Source organism: Podarcis filfolensis (genome assembly GCF_964270895.1).
Source record: "Podarcis filfolensis genome assembly, chromosome: 1".
Lineage (NCBI taxonomy): Eukaryota > Metazoa > Chordata > Lepidosauria > Squamata > Lacertidae > Podarcis > Podarcis filfolensis.
This window is the reverse complement of record NC_139604.1, coordinates 10,713,483-10,739,307: the sequence shown is the minus strand read 5'-3', so window position 1 is coordinate 10,739,307 and position 25,825 is coordinate 10,713,483. Positions and strand designations below refer to the sequence as shown.

The following is a 25,825-nucleotide window of genomic DNA, read 5'->3' as shown; positions in this document are numbered from 1 at the left end:
CTCCCGTTTGTTTCAACTAAACAACTAAACAACAACAATAGAGCTGTCCATGGCTTGGCCATCCTTGCCTCTCTATCCGTATTGCCCTTTCACTCCTCCTCCTAGCCTTAGTAACTCAGTTGTCTCCTGCCCTCTGAAACAACAGGTCAGTGTGGTGTAGTGGTTAGAGTATCAGTCTAGGACCTGGGAGACCAGGGTTCAAATCCCAATGACGATCAGTCGGTGAACTTGGGCCAGTCACTACCTCTTGGCTTAACCCTACCTCACAGGGTTGCTGTAAGGAGCTGGGGCAGTGGAGAAGCACGTGTGTCACCTTCAACTCTTTGAAGGAAAGGTTGGGATATACAGTCATACCTCGGGTTGAAGTAGCTTCAGGTTAAGTATTTTTGGGTTGCGCTCCGTGGCGACCCAGAAGTAACAGAGCACATCAGGTGCTTCCATGCATGCGCAGACGCTCAAAATGAGACTCCAATACTTTGGCCACCTCATGAGAAGAGAAGACTCCCTGGAAAAGACCCTGATGTTGGGAAAGATGGAGGGCACAAGGAGAAGGGGACGACAGAGGATGGGATGGTTAGACAGTGTTCTCAAGGCTGCCAGCATGAGTTTGACCAAACTGCGGGAGGCAGTGGAAGACAGGAGTGCCTGGCGTGCTCTGGTCCATGGGGTCACGAAGAGTCGGACATGAATAAACAACAACAAATTTAACTTTCATCCCACCATGAGTGGGGCCAAGAACTTAACAACCAGCAGAGCTGACTTAGAATAGATGGATGGCAACCCGGCCAGATCAGTGAGGTATTAATTCTTCTTCTTCTTCTTCTTCTTCTTCTTCACTGTCACCCTTAACCTCTACCAGCATTGATAGCCCTGTTTATGGCTGACTGTGGAGAAAAGGCGTTTTGCAAAAGTCTTCATAAGAGTAGCACGACTAAACAACAACAAAACCATTTCTGCCCAGGTCAGGTCATTTCTGCCCAGGGGAAAAAGGTGGCCATTCTCTTCCAAACACCAAGCTTCAGTAATATAAACGTTGATCACGATGTGCTACTGACGTCCCCATCCTCCCAGGGCAGAGAAAAGCTGCCCTCTTCTCTCTTCCTAGCGCAGGTTTACAGAACTGCGTGAAACGACGGCCCTTCACATGCAGTAGTGGCGCATGCGCAGACAGCCGCCGGCGTCCTCCACGCTCCCGGCGTCCTTCCTTGTTTCAGCCCGGACTATTTTCAGTGCCGGACCGTTTGGTCCCTCGCATTAATAACTCCCCCAGCCAATTCGCTCTTCGCAGAAACAAGGCTTCCTGGATTGTTGCTTTCTTCGCCCCCGCTGCAAAAATGTCGGGGTTCAGCCCCGAACTTATCGAGTACCTGGAAGGGAAAATCTCCTTCGAGGAGTTTGAGAGGCGCAGGGAAGAGCGCAAAAGCCGAGAGAGGAAGGTGAGATTTCACGACACCCCCCCCCCGCCATCTGCAGCTGAGGAGAAAGAAAGGGGTTCATGGCGCTCACTTCTCGTTTTTTGCTTGGGGTGTGGTTTTTTTTGGCGGGGTGGACTCCTCGCTTCTATCCCGGAGTCCCCTCCCTCAATATTTTCAGCTATCGTGGGAACTTTTAAAGTCACTCAAGGCAGACGGTCGTTTGCAAGCAAGCCTTGCAATAAAACCCTGCGAAACCACCGTCCCCCAAAAACCGGGGGTGGGGGGGGGAAGGGTGATGATGATGATTTTTTGGTAAATTTATTTATTTGTGGGTTTTTCAAATTAAATTTTTACAATCGCAAATCAACATAAAATATAGAAACAAGATTCCACATAATCTCCTGGACTTCCCTCTTCCGCTTTGTGGGTCCTATTGTTACTCATTTCCTCCTGCATCTTTTATAATGATCCAAATCTTTTGCAAGTGTTATTCCAATCCCTTGAACGGATCTTGGCTGTTTACAATGGTTTTTACAATAGATTATAAATTTTCCCCAAATGCATTGTACCCATCATAATTTTTTTAATTATCTGCATTACAGATACAAAGTTGCACACTTGTACTTTGGGATAACAACTCCTGTTTTTATACTGGCAATTACAGAGTGGTTTTCAAATCCCACTTCATCTGCTAGGAACACACATTGAAAGGATTAGAAAAATACACTCACTCACAGTTCTGATTGCATTAAGTGACTTGATTACCACCACCTGCTTTTTGCCCAGCTACCCACCCCAACTGGGTGATTTAATTTGAAGTACCTTATTTATCTGACTGCAAGCAAAGTGATAGCTGTTGGGTACTGGCTTTTTAGGATAATATAACTGAATAGTAGGGAAACCTTGAAAAAGGCACTGTTTATGATACTCTGTATTGAGTGTAATACACGGAGTAATGGACTGTGCTGATTTGTTTGTTGCAACTGAGTCTAGCAGAAAATGAGCCTCCAGTTTTTCCCAGTGTAAGTGGTCAATGTAGTTTTAATTTTTAAAGTAGATAAAAAGTGGTAGTTGAACTGGTCTGCTGGGGGGGGTGAAAGGTAACTAGATATTCCCCATACAGATATACATATGAATAGCAATAATTCAATATGCTGAAAAGACAAAATACACAACACACTGTCCAGAAGCAAATATAGTATTCTAGGATCAAAAACTTTTGGTTAAGAGGGGAAGCAAGATGCCTACCAATTCATGCATGTACCAAAGATAATGGACTGGATCTCAAGCATATGGGTTTTGTCTTGGAAACAGAAATCTGTGTGGCAAGTCTCATGTTATTTTTTTCACATAGATTTAGGCAACTAGCTGGACTAGTGTACACAGTGCTTTTTTCTAAAAATAGTTTAGGGGTACTCTCATTTTCCTTCTCATATTGAAGTACTGCCCCTCAATGAGGCCAAACTTGGATTCACAAAATGTTTAGGGGTATGCCTACCCCTGTGTCCCCCCAGAAAAAAGCACTGAGTGTACAAGTTTTTAATGATATACAGTGGAGTAGAATAATGTGTGTTTAAAAATTTGTAGGGCTACATTCATACAACTGTCTTAAAGACTAGTGATACATAAACTTATATGACTTATTCTGGGGAGCAAAAAACCCCAGCAACTATACAATGAAAGAGGTGGGAAAGGGAAATGTGTATGTCTTACCCATATATATTTCCTGGAAGTAAAGGTAAAGGTACCCCTGCCCGTACGGGCCAGTCTTGCCAGACTCTAGGGTTGTGCGCTCATCTCACTCTATAGGCCAGGAGCCAGCGCTGTCCGTAGACACTTCTGGGTCACGTGGCCAGCGTGACAAGCTGCATCTGGCGAGCCAGCGCAGCACACGGAACGCCGTTTACCTTCCCACTAGTAAGCGGTCCCTATTTATCTACTTGCACCCGGGGGTGCTTTCGAACTGCTAGGTTGGCAGGCGCTGGGACCGAATGATGGGAGCGCACCCCGCCACGGGGATTCGAACCGCCGACCTTGCGATCGGCAAGTCCTAGGCGCTGAGGTTTTACCCACAGCGCCACCCGCGTCCCTTCCTGGAAGTAGATCACTACAAATTTTTGTTCACAATTTCAATGGAACAATTTATTCCAGCATGTGCAATGTACACCTTTGATAAATGAGTTTCAATTTAATTTTGAATAACAGTCCCTGATTCAATTGTACAACAGCAAACCAAAGTGTAATTGCCCAAAATCAGTCCCATCGCCTATGCAGGTAAGTTGTTTTGGAACTGCAGTAATGTTATAAAGTTCATATTTTCTCTTCTTCGCATTTTGCCGATCTTTACAGGATGGAGAAAATGCACTTACTGAAGAAAATGTAGAAGATCCTGACGCTCCTTCTACATCTGCACAAGGACCATCTGTTGGACCTCAGGGTCACAATGAAGCAGAAGGTACATGTTAAATGAAATGTTTAACTGGAAGCATTTAAAAATGCCATACCTGTTCAGTGGTAGCTTTTAGGTGTAACATTAAGCATTGTTAAGCAAAATATTGAGTGTGCAAGCTCTCCAGCTTTGCTTCTCCTTTAGGCAAGCAGGAAAACAAACCCAGGAGCAGCTTGCTTAGACTAATGTACCAGTTAGTACTTATGGTTTATTTTTCTCCAAGCAAATCATGATCCAAAGTCAAGGTTTGCTCTTGGCTTCCCTATAATGATTTGTGTGAGAGAAACAATGTTTGCTGGCACATGCTTTGTATACAAAAGCACCTAGGTTCAATCTCTGGTGTTCAGTGTGTAGTAGAGAATACTTCTACGGGAACCCTTAACCAACAACACTACAGCATTTGATGCTTCCAGACTATTCACTGATTTTCTTATAGGACTGGAGTGGGGGTAGGTCTTCTTAGGCTTGCTTTCAGGTGCCAAGTTGCCTTCAGCTACTGGTGAAGAAGGCATTACTTGTTATTGACTGTAGCCAAAAGTGATCCATAGAACCAGATTGTTTGGAGATTCAATCACAAAAGATCTTGTTACTGTACTTTTCTGTGTATAACACGCCCCCATGTATAAGACGCAATTTTTGGGACTAAAAATTAAGAAAATAGGGGAAGAGAGATTACCCAGAGTTGTTGAGCTTTTTTACGGAAGATTGCAGAGAGTTGTTGAGCTTTTTTTTGGGGGGGGGATTGCAAAAAAACACTCACTCACCCGCCTGGCCAACTCTTAACACTCACACACGTCGCAACAGCCTCCTAACATCTGTCACCTCGCCAGCAGAAGCAGCCTATTGCCCGCCCCTTGCTGCAGACACCAATAACACGCAGCAGACCATCTCCGGCTCACGGCATCAACCAATCCCACTTCCCCCCAGGCACTACCCTTGTGTAAGACAACTCCCTATTTTAAATATAATTTTTCAGTAAAAAAAACCCCTAGTCTGATACACAGAAAAGTACGGTCCGTTTCATGAAATAGATATTTGTTGGTTCAATCACTGTTTCTAGTAATTGGCTTTTCCATTATTTTCACAGACTTAGGAAATATATCAGTGGGCCCTCTGATCCACTGTAATTATTGAAAAGGTCTTAATGGCTCAGGCTGTATACAAATAATATTTTTCAAGCAAAGGGAGCAATTTCTTTTCAACTACTACCCATATTCCTAGCCTTGCATGATTTCTCATTGGAGAACATTGTAACCTTTTCTCCCTCCCAACCAGAAGAGACTTCGGATGGAGTCAGTAAATCTGTCCATCGAGTTTTTGCTTCTATGATGGGAGAGAATGAAGAGGAAGAAGAGGATGAGGAAGAAGAGGATGAAGACGAAGAGATCTCTGAACAGCCTACAGCAGGAGATGTTTTTGCCCTGGAGATGGTGCTTAACAGAGAGACGAAGAAAATGATGAAGGCAAGTGTTTTCAGACTGAAGAACCTCCAGGGGACTTGGCTATCGCTGAAAAGCAGTGGAGAAAGTTACACTTTGAAAGAGATACCCCAATTCGGCGAGAAATGTCCGCAAGAGATGAAAGGGGGCTTCTCACACAATGGTTGTATATATTTTTGTTTTACTGGACATGTATTCTGATAGTCATTTCAGCTCCATTGAATTCGTTGCATATTCTGAGGGGAATTCTCATTTCCCCTCCCCGAAGTTACTAATTGTTGCGTATGACTCAGGTGTGGTCAGGCCACAGTTATTAATTTTAATTTCCCAATGGAAATTTTATCATTTAACATATCCCCTGAGCCTGATACGTTCACGATTTAAGAAATGAATGCTGATTGCAGGAGTCTGATTAAGGTGGGGCTGGTGGCGGGGAGAATCACCTTAAATTTTTGTTTCGTTTTCTGAGTAATTTATGGCATCAGACCAAAATACCAGAATTTCATTAAGGGATACACTTGGTTCATGCGCTATTCTTATTAGGAAAAAAATAGCTTACATACCATTGCAAGTTGCAACTTAAGGCCAGTTGAACTCTAGTGTCTAGTCGCCTTATTGAAATAAAAAACTGTTAATCTTTTTACTAGGAAAAGCGTCCCCGCAGTAAATTGCCCCGTGCCCTTAGAGGCCTCATGGGTGAAGCAAACATCAGGTTTGCTCGAGGCGAGCATGAAGAAGCCATTCTGATGTGCATGGAAATCATAAGACAAGGTATTGTTTGGGGAGGGGTGTTGAGTGATGTTTTTGAAGTGGCGACAACTTGAAAGGACCAATGAAATAAATTTAATACATAAAGTGCAGTGTATATGAGTGTAAACATTAGCAGCAGATACAGTGGTACCTTGGTTTAAGAACAGCTTAGTTTATGAACAACTTGGATTAAGAACGCTGCAAAACCGGAATTGGTGTTTTGGTTTGTGAACTTTGCCTTGGAAGCAGAACATGTTTCGCTTCCTGTTGAGTGTAAATTGAGTCCCCTGCTGCTATGGGAAAGCACACCTTGGTTTAAGAACAGACTTCCGGAATGGATTAAGTTCGTAAACCAAGGTACCACTGTACTGTGTTTTAACATCTTTCTTTGTTTAGCATATATTGTATTGGCTTACCTAATTATATTGGTTAGGATCCAAGGAGATTGTCAGTAGCATGCTGTGAGCACCTACAGATAATCTAGGACTTTTCAATTTTATTTTCTGACTATAGCTTCCTATATTTAATTGGATACCTTTCCCAGAGATTACCTTAAGAAGAAACTGAGTTTAAAATCTCTAGTTGGTGTGTGTGCATTTTTTTTGGGGGGGGCGAGTTTTCTGCACAACCTTACAAATTTTTAAAATGACTTTACACAGATTTCTTCTGATGTATATTCTTTAGTCATATATTCTAGGATAAGAAACAGGAACTGACTTAGGTTGTCTTGCCATATTATAATGCACATCTGTAGGCCCATCTGTGAACTACTTATTGTTAAAAACATTTTTATCCGACCTTTCAACCATATGGTCTTCAGGTAGCTAACAACACTTATTTGAAACAAAATCACAATCTAAACAAAATCTGAAGCGACCGATAACTTTAAAACATTTCAAAAGGGAGCACAAAACAGCAAATTAAAATGTTGCTTTGAGACAAGGTAAACAAAATCTTTTCATCTGGTGCAAAAAAAGAGATAATAATGTAAGCTAACAGGTTTGGGAAATGGTCGTCACAGGTAATTAACCACTTCTTCTCAAGGCTGGGCATCCAGAAGAGGAATGCTGCAAAACAGCACCTGAGTGTAACAGCACTTAACTCCTCAGGGCCTCAGGTGATGATCTTAACAATTTGGCAGGCACCGTATTTTTCGCTCCATAAGACGCACCTAGTTTTTGGAGGAGGAAAACAAGAAAAAAAATATTCTGAATTCCAGAAGCCAGAACATCAAGAGGGATTGCTGTGCAGCGATCCCTCTTGCTGTTCTGGCTTCAGCAAAAGCAACGCAAAGCCTCTTCAGGGCAGCAGGAGGAACACTCCCCCTGCCCTGAAGAGGCTTCGTGCAGCTATCCCAGAAGCCAGAACAGCAAGAGGGATCGCTGCGCAGCAATCCCTCTTGCTGTTCTGGCTTCTGGGATAGCTGCGCAGCCTGCATTAACTCCATAAGATGCGCACACATTTCCCTTTACTTTTTAGGAGAGAAAAAGTGCGTCTTATAGAGCGAAAAATACGGTATATATATAAGACCTTCAGATACTTTCTGAGTCTCACACCTTGGCTTACAGGTCAAAACCAGCACTTTGAATTGCATTCAGAAACAAATTAGTAGACAAGGAATGTTTGAGCAGCGGCAGAATATGCACAGTCCTGGTTGTATGTACTAATGTTATACAGAGACATGAGTTTCTTTAAAATGCTAAGACGTTTCTGTTTTTGATCTGAGCAGCGCCTCTCGCTTATGAACCATTCTCAACCCTCGCCATGATTTATGAAGACCAAGGAGACATGGAGAAATCGTTGCAGTTTGAATTGATTGCTGCTCACTTAAACCCCAGCGACACTGAAGAGTGGGTTAGGCTAGCTGAAATGTCTCTTGAACAAGACAATATTAAGCAGGCTATCTTCTGCTATGGAAAAGGTAAAGAAATGGATTTTTAAGAAATAGAACATCCTTTAGTTGCATTTTCTTTTCTGCTATTGATTGTTTTGCATCACTGTGTTTTTTGCTCTATAAGACGCACCAGACCGTAAGACGCACCTAGTTTTTGGAGGAGGAAAACAAGAAAAAAAATATTCTGAATCCCAGAAGCCGGAACAGCAAGCGGGATTGCTGTGCAGCGAAAGCAGCAATCCCTCTTGCTGTTCCGGCTTCTAGGATAGCTGCGCAGCCTGCATTCGCTCCATAAGACGCACACACATTTCCCCTTACTTTTTAGGAGGGAAAAAGTGAGTCTTATAGAGCAAAAAATATGGTACTTACAACAGCAAGTTTATTAGCTGCTAGAATTTGGTTTTTGGCAGTGTTGTTGAACCTATTTTCACTGGCACACTCTGGATGATTCTCCTAATCCCTCTCGAATCAGATTTCGGGTTGTGTGGGGTGTGTGTGTGTGTGTGTGTGGAATGCAGAAGTGAGATGGGGGTGGGGAGCCATGTCTCACAAGCAAGTCCTTTTCCAAGGCTTCTGCTGAGGGGTAAACCACACCCAATGTATTTATATTCAAGCTAGTTTAACAGCTTAGCTGGTTTAGCTAAGAAGTAACATGACACCATCAAATCATTCCTCTTGGTGTTCTGATAAAATGACCCATGAGAGCTAATCCTTGATAGCAACTTCATAATTTCAAGAATTACTGATAGGCTGCATGATAGTTTGAAACCACAACACATCTTCCCCAACGTTATACTGTATGCAACAATAATGTCTCACAACAAATATATCTGATCTGTAGAAAAGACTCTTAAAACCTGAAAAAGGAGACAATGCATGTACTTTTGTAAATCAAGAAAATCTTTAATCAAAATTATTTTAAAAAATAAACTTGACCGTGTTCTAGTGGGTCAGCATTCTTCTATAAACCGTTATTTCTAATTTTTTAAAAAATGAAATACAGCAAGAAAGATGATTATAGTGATGCAAAGAGATGCAATATTACGTGTGTGAGAAAGAAAAAACACCTGCCATAAATTGCACTGGAGCCTAAGAATCCAGTCTTTTGCTGGATCAGACAAATCTGTCTGCCAAAGCTAGAATTCTGTTTCCAATGGAGACAAGTCCAGATGCCTTTGTGAGCTCACAGCATTTGATACACAGAGGTATAGCGCTTCTGAAAATTGGTGTTTCCACTTAGTAAATAATGAGAACAGTTTCTTCAGGCTGTAAAAGTCTGATTTTGTGCCTGTTTGTCTTGGCAGAGTTGTTAAAACTGTAGTAGTATTAGTAGTAGTAGTAGTAAGAATAGTAATAGTAATAGTAATAATAATAATGAAATAATATTACTACGATTGTTTTGTTATGTTAGTTTTGGTATTATCATTATTATAATATTATTGAATATAATAATGCCTCTTCTTATTTTTATAGCTCTGAAGTATGACCCTACCAATGTGCGTTACTTATGGGAGCGATCGAGTCTCTATGAGCAGCTGGGAGAACATAAACTGGCGATGGATGGCTACAGACGCATTTTAAATCTTCTAACTCCTTTTGATGGGGATCGCTTTATGCATCTGGCTAGGGATATGGCAAAGTAAGCATTTAGCCAAACATTTTACAGCATGCCGAGGCAAAATATCTCATCGCTGCTGCTGTCCCAAGAATGTGTGTGCTTTTTGAGGCAAACAAGGGTGACCCTAGTTTTTGGGATTGAGACACACCAGGAAGGCAGGAAAGAGGTGAAGGAAGAAAATAGCATTTGATAATGTATAAATGACAAGAGGGTGCAAGGGTGTTAGAACAGAATGGTTCTCTTTATTATTTACATGTCAGATTTCTTGCACAATAGAACCCAAGGAATACATGAGATTCCCAGGTTGTCTCCCAGCCAGGCACTGACCAGAGTTGGGCCGGCTTAGCTGACTGGGCCATGTGCCCTAAAACCATGCCCTGATCCTTTGGCGTGGGGACAGTTTTATAGAAATGAGCTTTAAGGGAGACGGCTTTATACAGAAGGCTAATCCCACGCAAAAAGAAATGGATATTGCTGAAGTCATAACCATTAGATGGAAATTTGCAGAAATTAGTGAAATGCCAACTTCTCAGCTCATCAGGAACCGCTCTTGACTGCTTGCAATACAACTCCTGAGAACCAGGGTGGCACTGGGGTTCCAGAGCATCTGGGGGTCAAGGGCTCAAACTTTCTGCCTGCCAGGAAGCTCAGTGGGCAATGCTGGACCTCTTGGTACATTTCAGCCCGAGCCTACCCCACAGGGTTGTACTGATGATAAAATAGGGGCAGGGGGTTAACAGCTTTGTTAGTTAATCAAATAATCTCAAGGCTAATTGCATGTAGGCAAGATACGTACATCGGAGAGGAATAAAAATGTGGTTTGGGGACGAGGAGCAGATGGTCACCACATTTCTTTTATTTTTATTTATCTATTCAATTTATACACCGCCCTATAAGGGACGCGGGTGGCGCTGTGGGTTAAACCACAGAGCCTAGGACTTGCTGATCAGAAGGTCAGCAGTTCGGATCCCTGCGACAGGGTGAGCTCCCGTTGCTCGGTCCCTGCTCCTGCCAACCTAGCAGTTCAAAAGAACTTCAACGTGCAAGTAGATAAATAGGTACCGCTCCAGCGGGAAGGTAAACAGTGTTTCCGTGCGCTGCTCTGGTTCTCCAGAAGCGGCTTAGTCATGTTGGCCACATGACCTGGAAGCTGTACACCAGCTCCCTCAGCCAATAAAGCGAGATGAGCGCCGCAACCCCAGAGTCGGTCACGACTGGACCTAATGGTCAGGGGTCCCTTTACCTACCGTTAGGGACACAAACGGTAAAGATGGACACATTTTAACATTACTTCCATATACTTTGCACGAACACATGATAGGTGTTTTGGACTGGGTGGCATTTTGCTTTACGGCTTGCCTAGAAAATTCTCTTAACGACTTTATATGTTTTCTTTTAATTTTTAAAACAAATTATGACCTGCGTTTAACTATATTACCTTACTGCCGTTTCTCATAGGAGCTATTATGAGGCCAATGACATTACTGCTGCTATTGAGATAATGGAAGAAGCCTTCGGTAAACACCAGAACCTCGTATCCATGGAAGATGTCAATATAGCTGCTGAGCTGTATATCTCTAACAAACAGTATGATAAAGCCTTGGCCGTAAGCATGTTAAATTAATTTCCTGTAAGGGCTAGCTGTGTTAGGCACATTGGAAGGGGCAAAATTTATAGCTGTCCTTGCATTTATACCCCACCTTTCTTGTGTCCTGGGGTCCAAGGCAGCTAGGTGGGCCTCCCAGGTGGCCATTTATCCAGGTACTGGCCAGACTCATACTTGCATGGCTCCAGAATATTGGTGGCCTTGCATTCCTTCAGACCATACCCCCCCCTTTTTAGGGTCTTGGGTCACATCCGCACCATACCTTTCAAGCACTATTATACAACAGTCATGGAGAATCCGGAGTACTATAATTTGTTAAGCATGCTGGGAATTGTAGTTCTGAGAGGCCAGCGCCCATAACAAACTACAGTTCCCAGGATTCTCCAGGATGGTTGAAGCAGTATAATAGCGCTTTATGCATATGATGTGTATGTACCTGACACTCGCCATCCAAGATGCCGGGTAGCAAGCAATACGTTAAACAATTAATGCAATGTGTCCAAAATAAAACCAATTTACTATTGTAACCTCCTGTGCTGCCTTAACCGGGTGGCGGGTGGCGCTGTGGGTTAAACCACAGAGCTTAGGGCTTGCTGATCAGAAGGTCGGTGGTTCGAATCCCCGCGACGGGGTGAGGTAAACGGCGTTTCCGTGCGCTGCTTCTGGCGCTTCTGGTTCGCCAGAAGCGGCTTAGTCATGCTGGCCACATGACCCGGAAGCTGTATGCCGGCTCCCTTGGCCAATAAAGCAAGATGAGTGCCTTAACCCCAGAGTCAGCCACGACTGGACCTAATGGTCAGGGGTCCCCTTTACCCCTTTACTGCCTTAACTCCTGACCATTAAAAACAGGCTGAACAAAAATGGTTGCGAAGCCTCCAGAATATTCTTGAGCTTTCGTAATTATGCAGATGAAGGAGTTGTACAATAGTCAAGAGGACCGCTTAACTTTGTGCCCTTGCTGGTGTTGGGAGAAATTTTTTAAAGGGTTGCTAGACTGGAGGTATCCCTCCCAGAAACCCCAAAGGGAAAGAGGCAGGCTCCAAGTGAAAAGATAGGCCTTTATTGAAATGCTAATACACTCTGGGAGAAATAAGGAGGAAGGCTGCAGAGAACCACATCCAAAGCAATATTTCTTATACACTTCCAGGTTGCATACATGATTTCTGTTCACCAATCTTGGGTTACGACCTGTTTTGGTTTACAGCCGGACCTCCGGAACGCATTATGGTTGTAAACCAAGGTACCACTGTAGATATAATCATTTTTCAATTTCTTCCTTTATCAAGCCTGACTAATTTTCCTGTTCTTTAAACGTCTCCCTATATCCCTTTTCACCTGTCTACAAAACAATTCAAGATAAATCACAATGGCCATGCCTGGCTGATTCTATCTTCATGCATACAATGGCCACCATAGATTATAACAGTTTATTCTTTTTAGAGTTCTGTGGTGGACATTCACCGCATACAGTACCTAAAAGCAGCTAGTTCTGTTCTGTGAAAGATAGGCAGGTGCAGGCCTCTTCAGTTTAGCTAGGCGATAGGCTCCAAAGAAAATGGAATTGTCAAAACAGTAACAGTTTGACGAAATCTCTATTTGCTCCATCGTTGGCACAGCGTTCTTGGCTGAGCTTAGGGAAGGTTGCTGTCCTTTAGTTATATTGAGCCTGAGCAGGGATCTAAGAACCAGCTAACCCTCCTCAGGCTGATTCCACCTGGCCCAGGGAGTGGGGCCCAGACTGACTCACCACCGCCACAGCTTAAGAGGCCTCATTGAGGCACTGGGACACCACTGCTGCTGCTGCACCGTGGGGGTTGAGGAAGGCTGCTCCCTCCTGTAGGTCCACTCCACCAGGCCTAGGGGGCGGGGCCCACACTCGCCACCGCTACAGTTTTAAGGACACTGGTGTTGCTGCAGCAAATGTTAAAAATGTTTTTATGTATTTTAAAGTGTTTTAAAGGGGTTTTTCCTTTTTACTTTGTTGTACCACCGTGAACGGTGGTCTGTATACATGTATTTTTATTTTGTTCCGTTTTATGTTGGTTTGGGGTTGGATAGTGAGTGGGGTGGGGATTTGTTTTGTTGGTACAATTGTTTTTGGTTTGATTTGTTTTTCTATTTTGTAAATGGAGGTTGGTTTGAGGCTTGGGATTGCTACCGTAGTGGGGTGAGGGAGGTATGGCGGTGGGGGCAGATGTCATAGGCGAAGGGGTTCGAGATACGGATATGCTCGTACCCCTTCCAATCTGCGCCCCATCCCGAGGGACGAAGGTAGGGTGAGCAAGGATTACTCACCTCCGTCACTGGTGTTGTGCAATGCCAGGTCTATAGGCAACAAAACCGCCACCCTGCGAGACTTTTTCACCTCGCAGGGGGTTGACCTGGCTTGTGTGATGGAGACCTGGGTGTGCGAAGGGGAAACTGTTACCTTACGAGAGATGGCGCCCCCGGGTTTCTCCATCCTCCGCCAGTCGCGGACTGTGGGCCAGGGGGGAGGGGTGGCATTATTAATCCGGGAAGATTGTTCTTTCAGGGCTCTACCATCGCCATCGATCCCCGGCATTGAATGTGTTGGCCTAGTGTGGGGCTCCGAGGTGAGCTTGGTTGTCTGGCTGGTGTACCGGCCACCTAGCGCACCAGCAGCCACCCTGTCAGGCCTACTGGAGGTGGTGGCCGGCTGGGCCTTGGAGTTCCCTAACCTATTGGTATTGGGGGACTTCAACATCCATGCTGATGCCATTCCCTCCTCACAGGCTCTGGACCTGGTGTCTTCCATGGCGACACTAGGGCTCTCCCAGTTTGTTTCGGGCCCCACACATCAAGCAGGCCACACGCTGGATTTGATCTTTGGCACCGGTATAGATGTGATCATGTCTCCTTCGATGAAGGTGTCATGGTCTGATCACTACGCTCTGAAAGCCAGGATTGATTTTCCACCCCCACCCTGCTTAGGTGGCGAGCCAATTTGGGTTCACCCGCAGAGGCTGATGGACCCTGATAGATTCCGTCAGGCCTTGCGGGACCTTGCTCCCCCTGGCGACTCATTGACTGAGCTTGTTGAGGGCTGGAATATCCAGCTCCTAGCAGCCATCGATGAGATCGCACCTGGGTGCCCTCTGCGACCCCGCAGAAACCGGGCTCCCTGGTTTACCGAGGAGCTTTGGAAAATGAAGCGGGACCTCAGACGGCGAGAGCGAGTATGGCGGGGTGCCCGTGACGGAGCCTCAAGAACATCTTATAGGGTTTTTATGAAAACCTACGAGATGGCAGTGAAGGCCGCTAAGAAGTCCTACTTCTCGGCCTCCATTGCCTCCGCTAGCTCTCGCCCGGCGCAATTATTTAGTATAATTAGGTCTTTAACGTCCCTTGAAGGACAGCCAAATTTAAATAACAATTTGACACACAGCTGTGAGGCATTTGCGAGGTTTTTTGCGGAGAAGGTCCTGTTGCTCCGCCATGACCTCCCTGCCAATTTGGATACAATAAAGGAACTGGAGGCCCCTTGACTGTCCTCGGGTCCAGTATTGGACCACTTTGACTGGATATCCCCAGCCGATATGGACAGACTCCTCCGAGCTGGAAAGCCCACCACCTGTCCTCTTGACCCGTGCCCGTCTTGGCTGATTAGAGCGTGTCCAGACGAGGTGCGGGCCCCCCTGGGTGATATCATCAATTTGTCCGTTGGCACCGGGATATTCCCAGGGGAACTGAAGGAGGCAGTGTGCGTCCGCTCTTAAAGAAAACATCATTAGATCCCTTAGATCTATCCAATTACCGCCCGGTTTCGAATCTTCCATTCTTGGGTAAGGTGATTGAGAGAGCGGTTGCTGAACAGCTTGGTAGGTTTCTGGATGAAACATCGGCTCTCGATCCATTCCAGTCCGGCTTCCGCGCTGGTCATGGGACCGAGACGGCTCTGGTCGCCCTAACAGATGATCTCCGCAGGCAGCTGGATCGAGGCGGGTCGGGGCTGCTGATTCTTCTAGACCTGTCAGCAGCCTTCGACATGGTCGATCACGAACTCCTGGACCACCGCCTTGCCGATGTGGGGATCCAGGGCACAGTCCTTCAATGGCTGCGCTCGTTTCTCTCTGGTCGGGGACAGAGGGTGGCGCTTGGGGGGGAATTGTCATCACGCCACTCCTTGGTGTGTGGAGTACCTCAGGGTGCGATTCTCTCCCCGATGCTTTTTAACATCTCTATGCGCCCCCTCGCCCAGCTTGTCCGGAGTTTTGGGCTGGGTTTGCCATCAGTATGCTGATGACACCCAACTCTATATGTTGATGGATGGCCATCCTGACTCGGCCCCAGACACACTGACCAGATGTCTGGAAGCTGTGGCTGGATGGTTACGTGGGAGCCGGTTGAAGTTAAATCCTTCGAAGACATAGGTCCTCTGGCTGGGACGGAGTGATATGGGATTGAGGGGGCAACTCCCATCTCTTGCGGGGGTGCAATTAGTGCCAGCACCGTCCGTTAAGAGTTTGGGTGTAATCTCCGATACCTCCCTCTCTATGAGGCGCAGATTACAGCTATAGCAAAGGCGGCATTTTTTCATCTCCGTCAAGCTAAGCAGTTGGCTCCTTATCTCTCTCGCCCTGACCTAGCCACTGTGATCCACGCGACGGTCACCTCCAGACTGGATTATTGTACCTCGCTCTACGTGGGGCTGCCCTTGAGACTGACCCAGAAACTCCAGCGGGTGCAGAATGCCGCGGCGAGACTCCTTATGGGGTCTTCGCTGCGAGATCATATTCATCCGGTACTATACCAGCTGCACTGGCTCCCGGTGGAGTACTGGATCAGGTTTAAGGTGCTGGTTTTAACCTTTAAAGCCCTATACGGCCTAGGACCCTCGTACCTACGGGACCGCCTCTCCTGTATGTCCCACAGAGAAATTTACGGTCTGCAAATAAAAACATCCTGAAGATCCCAGGCCACAGAGAGGTTAGGCTGGCCTCAACTAGAGCCAGGGCTTTCTCGGCCGCGGCTCCAATCTGGTGGAACGCTCTGTCACAAGAGACTAGGGCCCTGCGGGACCTGACATCTTTCCGCAGGGCCTGCAAGACAGAGCTGTTCCACCAGGCCTTTGGTCAGGGCGCAGCCTGACCCCCTCCTCTGGCAATCTGCACAGAATTTTGCTTAATGGTTGCCATCAATTTGATTTTAATTTGATTTTAATTAATTTTATAATGAATGTTTTTAGAATGTTGGATTATTTTGATTGTTGTTAGCCGCCCTGAGCCCAGCTTCGGCTGGGGAGGGCGGGATATAAATAAAATTTATTATTATTATTATTATTATTATTACTAAGAGAGGGGCCAGCAACCTTTTCCAGCCGTGGGCCGGCCCACCGTCCCTCAGACCATGTGGTGGGCCAGACTATTTTTTTGGGGGGGGGGAATGAACAAATTCCTAGGCCCCACAAATAACCCAGAGATGCATTTTATAATAATAATAATCAATGATAAAAAAAATTTATACCCCGCCCTCCCCAGCCAAGGCTGGGCTCAGGGTGGCTAACAACCAATAATAAAAATGAGTTGAATGAATACAACTTAAAAACAAGATTAAAATACAACATAAATCATTAAAACAATTAAAATGCAGCCTCATCACAGGAGGAGAAAGGAAAAAGAAAGAGGGGGAGGGAATCAGGGAATCAAATTGACTCCAAGCCAAAGGCCAGGCAGAACAACTCTGTCTTACAGGCCCTGCGGAAAGAAATCAGATCCTGCAGGGCCCTGGTCTCATGAGGCAGAGCGTTCCACCAGGCTGGAGCCAGTGTTGAAAAGGCCCTGGCTCTGGTTGAAGCCAATCTAACTTCCTTAGGGCCCAGGACCACTAGGGTGTTGCTATTTATGGACCTTGAAGCTCTCCGTGGAGCATACCGGGAGAGGCGGTCCCGTAGGTACGAGGGTCCTAGGCCGTGAAGGGTTTAAAGGTCAAAAGCAGCACCTTAAATCTGACCCTGTACTCCACCGGGAGCCAGTGGAGCTTGAAAAGCACTGGGTGAATATGCTCCCATGGCAGAGACCCCGTGAGGAGCCTCGCTACAGCATTCTGCACCCGCTGGAGTTTCTGGGACAGCTTCAAGGGCAGCCCCGCGTAGAGCGAATTACAGTAGTCAAGCTTGGAGGTGACCGTCGCATGGATCACTGTGGCCAGGTCAGGGCGGGAAAGGTAAGGGACCAACTGCTTGATGCGGCGAAGGTGGAAAAATGTCGCCTTGGCTATTGCTGTAACATGCGCCTCCATAGAAAGGGAGGCGTCAAGGATTGCACCCAAACTCTTAACGGAAGGCAATGGCACTAATTGGGCCCCCGCAAGAAAAGGGAGTTGGTCCCTCATCCCCATACCATCCTGACCCAGCCAGAGGACCTCTGTCTTCGAAGGATTTAGTTTCCTAAATTTATTTTAAATAAAAACACACATTCTACTCATGTAAAAACACCAGGCAGGCCCCACAAATAACCCAGAGATGCATTTTAAATAAAAGGACGCATTCTACTCATGTAAAAACACGCAGATTCCCGGACCATCCGTGGGCCGGACTGAGAAGGTGATTGGGCCGCATCTGGCCCCCGGGCCTTAGGTTGCCTACCTCTGAACTTAAAATGTTCAAGGAAGTGCATGGTATAGTCCTCCTTACTGCTATGTTTCTCCTGTAATCTCTGGCTTTGGTGGGGGGCGGGCAGAGAGGGGCAAGATTGCATAGCTCCAACATCCAACTTTTCTTGATTATGTGGTCATTTCAAACAGTGACTCCTCCACTTACATTCTGAGTTGGTATAGTCCTATGACAAGACTGTACCGTTAGTTGCCTCCAGCTGTGGTAGGCATTGTGGGGCAGTGCCACAGGGCCACACTCCCAACAGTCGCATCACTTCTGCTTATCAGAGGGAAGGGGAGGGGCGGGTGGCAACTAGGATAGAGCTGTCTGGTTTATCCATGGAACCCCCCCTTCCGAAGCATAGCTGTCAGCTTGCAGATTTGAAAATAAGGGACCAGCAGCCTCGAAAATAAGGGATCAGCAGCCAAGATAAGGGATTTTCAGAGCACATGTATGTTTAATTTCTGAGCCCCTCCGAGCCAAAGGCAGAAAGCCCAGCCAGCAGCCAAACGAAGCCTCAAGCGGTGGTTCCCACAGCGCAGCAACCCGGCAAAGGGGATGCAGCAAGGAAAACCACCGTCAACCCTCCGCTGGGAAGCGCTGAGCAAAGGCGAGTCCCCAGGCAACGCGGCCAATTTGACCGGCACAAGGCATGCAAGCTCCACCCCCCAGTCGTTCTTAGACTTCTTATTGGGTGAGCAACGCAGCCAAGCAACACAATTGGAGCCTCCCTCCTCCCTGGCCGGCAGGGAGGGAGGGAGAGGAGCTGCTTCCTTTGAAACCCGGGAAATTTAAGGGACATCATCAGCAACGGGACACGGCGCTGGGATAAGGGACTTTCCCGCCAAATAAGGGACGGTTGACAGCTATGCCCCTTCCCCAAGCTCACTACCCTTGTCCAGGCAAATTTCTGGTGGCCTTATTTTAAAAAGTCTCCCCCCCCCATGCCTCCCGCTGCCCCAGGAAAGCTGGTTTTATTTTCAAATGTCAATTATTGCTTTTTAATTTTTTTAGGTCATTACAGATTTTTCAGGAATTGTACTGGAGAAGACAGAGGGACCAAACGATTCTTCAGAGAATCAAGGTACAGTACTAAGGTTATCGGTTCCTTCCGCAGTGAGCTGCACCAATGGTACATCATCTCCCCACGTATTCTGGTTTTCTGGTGTGACTTGGAAGATATTGTCACCAGATTCACAATAGCATTGTGCCAGTTCACATTTTGCCTTGGAAAATGAACGACTTGGCAGCACATCTGTACTGGAGCCAATGATGCCTCTGAGCACTCTTTCCATCTGAGATCCAGCACCGAGGGCCTTCTGGCGGTTCCCTCATTGCGAGAAATAAGGCTACAGGGAACCAGACAGGGCCTTATCGGTAGTGGCACCCGCCCTGTGGAATGCCCTCCCATCAGATGTCAAAGAGATAAACAATTACCTGACATTCAGAAGACATTTTAAGGCAGCCCTGTTCAGGGAAGTTTTTAATATGTAACACTGTACTGTTTTTAACACTTGATTGGGAGCCGCCCAGAGTGGCTGGGGAAACTCAGCCAGATGGGCGGGGTATAAATTATAATAAATAATAATAATAATAATAATAATAATAATAATAATAATAATAATTGTTGTTGTTGTTGTTGTTGTTATTATGAAGCATTGTTATTATTTGAGTAGTGGGGATGGAAATTGAATTGCAAGCCCAATTATGTTATGGAGACATCCTGTTTATAGAGCAGTAGATCAGACCCTTATAGCATTTGCAGGAAAGGAACTGTTGCTTTGTTTTTTTTCATTTGGAAATTTTATTTCAAGTGCCTTCAGTCACTTAGCTACCCTTCTGGATTTCAGTGTCCTTCAATTTCTGATATTTCCCTTTAACTAACTCAGTTGCCGCAAAACAGGCGTCACAATTTACCAGCTAAATGTGAGATCTGCTCCTGCGCTGCCTTCAGATACAAAACCTTGCCTTATGTAATTGGGATACTGACTTTCATCTGCCATGGGATGGCGGGATAGATAGGAAATCCAGTTAATAATCATGTTATTAATAACGAATTTGAACTGTTTCTCCCCCTCCCCTCCATCCCAAATCAGTGTTTTGACTGGACTTTGTCATGTACTCTAAGAGCAAAATCATTTTTAAATTGGTTATTTAACAAAGCATATATACTGCTTGATTGTAGTAGAAACTCCAAGTGAAGGATTGGGGTAATCTGGAAATATAACCTAGGTCCCACTTGTAAACGATACCATGCTGGTTAGAAAAAAACCCTGCTGTTATCTTCTAGTTGCAGAAAAGGTTACCTGTTCCATACCTGAGGGTGTTCCCATAGACATCACGGTGAAACTTATGGTATGCTTGGTGCACCTGAATATCTTGGAGCCTCTCAATGTAAGTCCAAAAGTGAACAAAGAAAAACAGAGAGAGGTTTTCCTGGGAGTCAGTGAGATTCCAATGAAGTTACAGTAAAGACAGGGGTGGGGTTTGTTTTTTCTTCTTCTATAAAAATATGATCTGGGATCCAAGGAGCAGCTTGGGCAAATTGTACTAGCTGTGCGGACAGTTTCTCGTTTTAATGTTTCTCTGTAAAGGTTATCCTCTTGCCAAATCACAAATTGTTTTTCAATCTTCCTTTGTCATGGGGCATTCTGGAGCTGTAACTTCTTTTAAAAAGAGGAGAGGTCTAAAGTCCATTTGAGCTCATGAATTGGATTTAAAAAAATGATTTGTAAGAGGTTTTTTTTTTAAAGGCGGGGGGCAGTGAGGTTCTGTCCATGAGCTATAATAATGCATAGCCTTTATAGCTTTGTAGTGTCAAGGGATATTAGCATGAGTGTTCTAGAATGTAAGCGATTCAGTCGACATTGGGAATATTTGCACCAAATACGCTATGGCTCATTCCTAGTCCAGCTATACAAGTCTAAGCCATAGAAATGTGGTCAAAGCCTATCATTCAACCTCTGATCCATTTGCTGTTGTAGGAATCCAGCTCCCATTATTATTATTAATTTATTATTTATTGAATTTATATACCGCCCTGTACTCAGGACTCTCAGGATGATTCACAGAATAAAATCAAAATATAAAACCATGAAATACATAATAAAAATAAAAACAACAACCCAATAGCCGCTCCCCCTGCTCCGCACATTTTAAAAGGGCATAAGATGTAAATTAGGTCAACCAAAGGCCTGGTTAAAAAGGAATGTTTTTGCCTGGCGCCTAAAGGTGTATAATGCAAGTGCCAGGCAAACTTCCCTGGGGAGAGCATTCCACAGACAGGGAGCCACTGGAGAGAAGGCCCCGTTCTCCTGTTGCCGCCCTCCGGGCCTCTTGACCTTTGGCCATGATGTCTGGGGGTGAAGGGAGTTTGTGTCCAACATCATTTTGGGGGAGCGTAGATCCCCTGGCTCAAATCCCCCTCTTCCAGTATCATGGTTTCCTCTACAAGGGTTCTTTGGAAAGGCTTGAAGGATGTATTTCAAACAAAGTTACACTGGATAGTTTTCGCCACATGGGCATTTTGTCCATCTGATGGGTCGGATCCTACAGGAATCCACCATCCTGCTTATAGAAAATCTCTGGAGAAAAGCGTGGATCTTGCCATACCCTAAAGCAGGCGTAGGCAAACTGGGCCCTCCAGATATTTTGGGACTACAACTCCCATTATCCCTAGCTAACAGGACCAGTGGTCAGGGATGATGGGAGTTGTAGTCCCAAAACATCTGGAGGGCCGAGTTTGCCTATGCCGGCCCTAAATCAGGGCTGTGGAACCTTTGTCTCTTCCGATGTTGTCGGACTCCAGTTCCCATTAGCCCCTGCTTTCATGGTAATGGTTAGGGATGATGGGAGTTGTAGTCCTGTAGCATCTGGAGGAACTAAAAGTTCCCCAGTCCTCCCTTAAATAATTAGGGTCCTTTCATGACATTTAAAAAAATTAGTTGGTTTTTAGGAGAATGGGATGCTTCAATACATGGTTGGGATGTTTAGTCTGCATTTAATGTTTTCAATTAGAAATCCAGTTAATCGATCCTTTTATTATATATATTTTTGTATCTGTTTACGATGAATGTTTTCGTTTTGATTTTTTTGTGCTTGATTTTTGTTGTTGTTGTTGTTCTGCCAGCTCCTATTGACCACACTAGTGGAGCAGAACCCCGAGGATATGGGAGATTTGTATCTCGATGTTGCAGAAGCCTTCCTTGATGTCGGAGAATACAATTCTGCACTCCCCCTTCTGAGTTCCCTGGTGTGCTCAGAAAGATACAATTTGGCCGTTGTTTGGCTCCGTCATGCAGGTAAAAACGCTTCTGAAATTGCTAGAAAGCTCTTCTGACACGCTAGATGGGTCGCATTTCGTAGTGGAAGATAAGGTGGCTGGTTTTTTTGGGACCCTGATACTAGGGGTGCTGATTTCAGGGGTGGCAAGACTCACAGTGAGGCTGAAAGACCCCGTCCTGGATAGATTCAAGAGTCTCTTGCAGAAAAGCAATTTCTTTAGGAGCTTTCCTTTTAATACCTTATAATGATTAGATTTTATGTACCGTATTTTTTCGCTCTCCTCTGTTCCCGGGGCTTGCGGTGGGAGGAGGGCTTTTCCTCCCCACCGCCAACATTCAGAACAGCATTCTGAATGTTGGCGGTGGGGAGGAAAGCCCTCCTCCCACCGCAAGCCTTCAGGACAGGTACGGGGACAGAGGGGAAGGCACGCAGCACTTCTCCTCTGTTCCCGGGGCTTGCGGTGGGAGGAGGGTTTTTCCTCTCCACTGCCAACATTCAGAACAGCATTCTGAATGTTGGCGGTGGGGAGGAAAGCCCTCCTCCCACCAGAAGTCTTCAGGACAGCCATCCGAAGGCTGGCGCGGGGAGAAGGTCTCTCCGCCCCACCGCCAGCCTTCGGAGGAGCCTTCCGAAGGCTGGCGGCGGGAGGAGGTCTCTCCGCCCCACCGCCAGCCTTCGGAGCAGCCTTCCGAAGGCTGCCGGTGGGGCGGAGAGACCTCCTCCCACCGCCAGCCTTCGGAGCAGCCTTCCGAAGGCTGGCGGTGGGGCGGAGAGACCTCCTCCCGCCGCCAGCCTTCCGAGCATCCTTCCGAAGGCTGGCGGTGGGGCGGAGAGACCTCCTCCCGCCGCCAGCCTTCCGAGCAGCCTTCCGAAGGCTGGCGGCGGGAGGAGGTCTCTCCGCCCCACCGCCAGCCTTCGGAGGAGGTCCGAGGACAGTGGGGAAGACGCGCTGCGCTTCCCCGCTGTCCTGGAGATTTCCCTATGGGCTTTCGTCTTGCGAAGGAAGCCCATAGGGAAATTCGTTTTGCGAAGTGCATCGAAAAACGGAAAACCCTTTCGTCTAGCGGGTTTTTCGTCTTGCGAGGCGTTCGTCTTGCGGGGCACCACTGTACAGGGAGAAATTGAATTAAATGGTTACATAAGAATATGCAGGAGTGGAGGGAAATACAGTGGTACCTCGGGTTAAGAACTTAATTCGTTCTGGAGGTCCGTTCTTAACCTGAAACTGTTTTTAACCTGAAGCACCACTTTAGCTAATGGGGCCTCCCGCTGCCACCGCGCAATTTCTGTTCTCATCCTGAAGCAAAGTTCTTAACCCGAGGTACTTTTTCTGGGTTTGCGGAGTCTGTAACCTGAAGCGTCTGTAACCCAAGGTACCATTGTAATAAAAGTTTGCTATCTGTACCTCACCCATCTGGCTGGGTTGAGTGAAGCAGCCATTCTTTGCCTTCCTTTCCAGAGTGCCTGAAAGCCTTGGGCTACATCGATCGTGCGGCGGAGAGCTATGGCAGAGTTGTCGAACTCGCCCCTTTGCACCTGGATGCCAGGATCTCTCTTTCTACCCTTCAGCAGCAATTGGGCCGGCCTGAGAAAGCCCTGGAAGCACTCGAGCCCATGTATGACCCAGACACGCTGGCACAAGATGCCAACGCCGCTCAGCAAGTAAGCGTTCGTCTGTCCTTTGCCCGCCTGCCTGCTTGTCTCTTACTTTAGCCCTGTTTAGGGAAGTTTTAAATATTTAATCCTGTATTGTTTTTAACACTCGATTGGAAGCTGCCCAGAGTGGCTGGGGAAACTCAGCCAGATGAGTGGGGTATAAATAATAAATAATAATAATAATAATAATAATAATAATAATAATAATAATTATTATTATTATTATTATTATTATTATTATTATTATTATTATTATTGCATTCCTATCTCAACCTTTTCTCCAAGGAGCGCAAGAAGGAGTAGTGGTTTGTCATTGAAATTCTACTCAATATTGATCCAGAGTAGATTCCAATGTATAGTTAGCAGAGTAAAAACTTAAACACGTTGCAGGATTCCCCAAAAATAGACCAGAGACAATTGTATTCCATCCAGCAGAGCTTTACTGCTACTTGAAGGCAAATGGTCACAAATCCAATACATTCAGGATTGGCACTGTTCATAAGAAATCCAGTTGCAGCAGACTTAACTCAAACTTACAATAACCTTTAATAAGTCTAAACCTTAACACTGTATACAGAACACCACACCAGAAGGAAAAGAGATAGAAAATGTGAAACCCAGGCTCCTTCTGACCTATTTTTATAGTCAGCATGACCTTGACAGTAAGAGATGAGAGAACCAGTTTAAGCCAGCTGTGCTCAGCTTCTCTGAAGGAATAACCCAAACATCAGGAACCTTCTACTTGTTTCCTTCACACAGAGAAGCTTCCAGAAGTTTCCAGGACCCTCTTGAATTAAGTACAGTGGTACCTCGCAAGACGAATGCCTCGGAAGACGAAAAACTCGCAAGACGAAAGAGTTTTTCGTTTTTTGAGTTGCTTCGCAAGACGATTTTCCCTATGGGCTTGCTTCGCAAGACGAAAACGTCTTGCGAGTTTGTTTCCTTTTTTAAAAAAACCTCTTGAAGAGGTGCAGTTATAATAATAATAATTTATTTACGGCTATTAGCCCATAAAATATGTACAAACATAAAAACACAGGGACATAAAAACAGATATACCCGACAACAGAAGGTGAACACCACGATGCAAGGGTGGGTCATTGAGCAGAGCCAAGTGACGGCTTGGGGCCAGGAGAGCTCCAAGGGATGGATCACAGAAAAGGAAAACTAAAAACGAACTCCGACATGCACTCTCAACGTAACAGTCCAATTAGTTTTGATGTTGTTGTTGTTTTTTGGTGGTTTTTGAGTGTGAGATAACTGCATTCAGAAATCTCGCCACCTGCAGAGTTACAGAAGGATCTGTATCCTGCAAAAGCAGTGCGGCGTGTGACTCAACAGGCCTGCCAACCAAGCGCAGTAAAGCAGGACCCAGGAATTTAGCCCTGGCTATGCTATGTAGGGGACAGTTGAACATTATATGTGAAAGAGATTCAACAGTTTCCCCGTCACACACGCATAGCGGAGACACCAAACCATTGGAAAATCTGTGGTTCAGCAGGTTTGATGGAAAGACATTGAACCTTGCACGAATAAATGCACGTCGGTGTGGTACTGATGAAAGAGATGACATGTATGATGGAAGGCCAAGTGGTGGGGTTATTCCGTGATACCTGGGGGAGCAGACACCCCCACCCCTGGCGAGGTTGTGTTGATTTTCAATGTCCGCTAATCTTTGCTCAATAAGGCTTTTGGCTGAGCGTAAGTTCATCTTTAAGGAGTCCGCTGGGGAAATTCCGATGCTCAGAAGTTTGGCATGGATTTTTCCTACCCACGGATTGACAAAGACGTCCCGCCAGAGGCACTGAAAAAGGTAATGGTCGGGAAGCCTATGCCAGCTGGACAGCCAATAGCCAAAGACTCGCTTCCAGATGACAGTCTCCAATGATGCAATCCTTAACTCCAGACGTATGGCTGCATTGCTCACACACATGGGGAGTTTCAGAAGGCGACGGAGAAACTGATTCTGCAATGTCCCCAGTGATGTTAAATTGGACCCTGGGGCCCAGAGCGGGGCAGCATAACAGAGGGTGGAAACCACTTTTGCGTGGTATACCTTCAATGCAGAAGGGATGTGAGAGGCTCCGTCGGCAGCAAGAAA

At 45.9% G+C, this 25,825-nt stretch overlaps 1 protein-coding gene across 2 annotated transcripts in view; it reads left to right on the top strand.

Moving 5' to 3' along the window:
* Positions 1 to 1,227: 1,227 nt before the first annotated feature.
* The window catches only part of GTF3C3 (general transcription factor IIIC subunit 3), a 37,404-nt gene continuing 12,806 nt past the window's right edge, over positions 1,228 to 25,825 (top strand). The window contains exons 1-11 of one of the 2 annotated variants that reach the window (XM_083628245.1): positions 1,228 to 1,436; positions 3,765 to 3,870; positions 5,140 to 5,327; positions 5,951 to 6,074; positions 7,783 to 7,974; positions 9,421 to 9,586; positions 11,024 to 11,171; positions 18,799 to 18,868; positions 20,075 to 20,178; positions 21,914 to 22,085; positions 23,528 to 23,730. In XM_083628245.1, the coding sequence (XP_083484371.1) occupies positions 1,335 to 1,436; positions 3,765 to 3,870; positions 5,140 to 5,327; positions 5,951 to 6,074; positions 7,783 to 7,974; positions 9,421 to 9,586; positions 11,024 to 11,171; positions 18,799 to 18,868; positions 20,075 to 20,178; positions 21,914 to 22,085; positions 23,528 to 23,730 (1,575 nt within the window). In that variant the 5' untranslated portion in view covers positions 1,228 to 1,334. Of the gene's footprint in view, positions 1,437 to 3,764; positions 3,871 to 5,139; positions 5,334 to 5,950; positions 6,075 to 7,782; positions 7,975 to 9,420; positions 9,587 to 11,023; positions 11,172 to 18,798; positions 18,869 to 20,074; positions 20,179 to 21,913; positions 22,086 to 23,527; positions 23,731 to 25,825 lie in introns of both variants that reach the window. The other variant, XM_083628244.1, reaches the window with a different exon arrangement.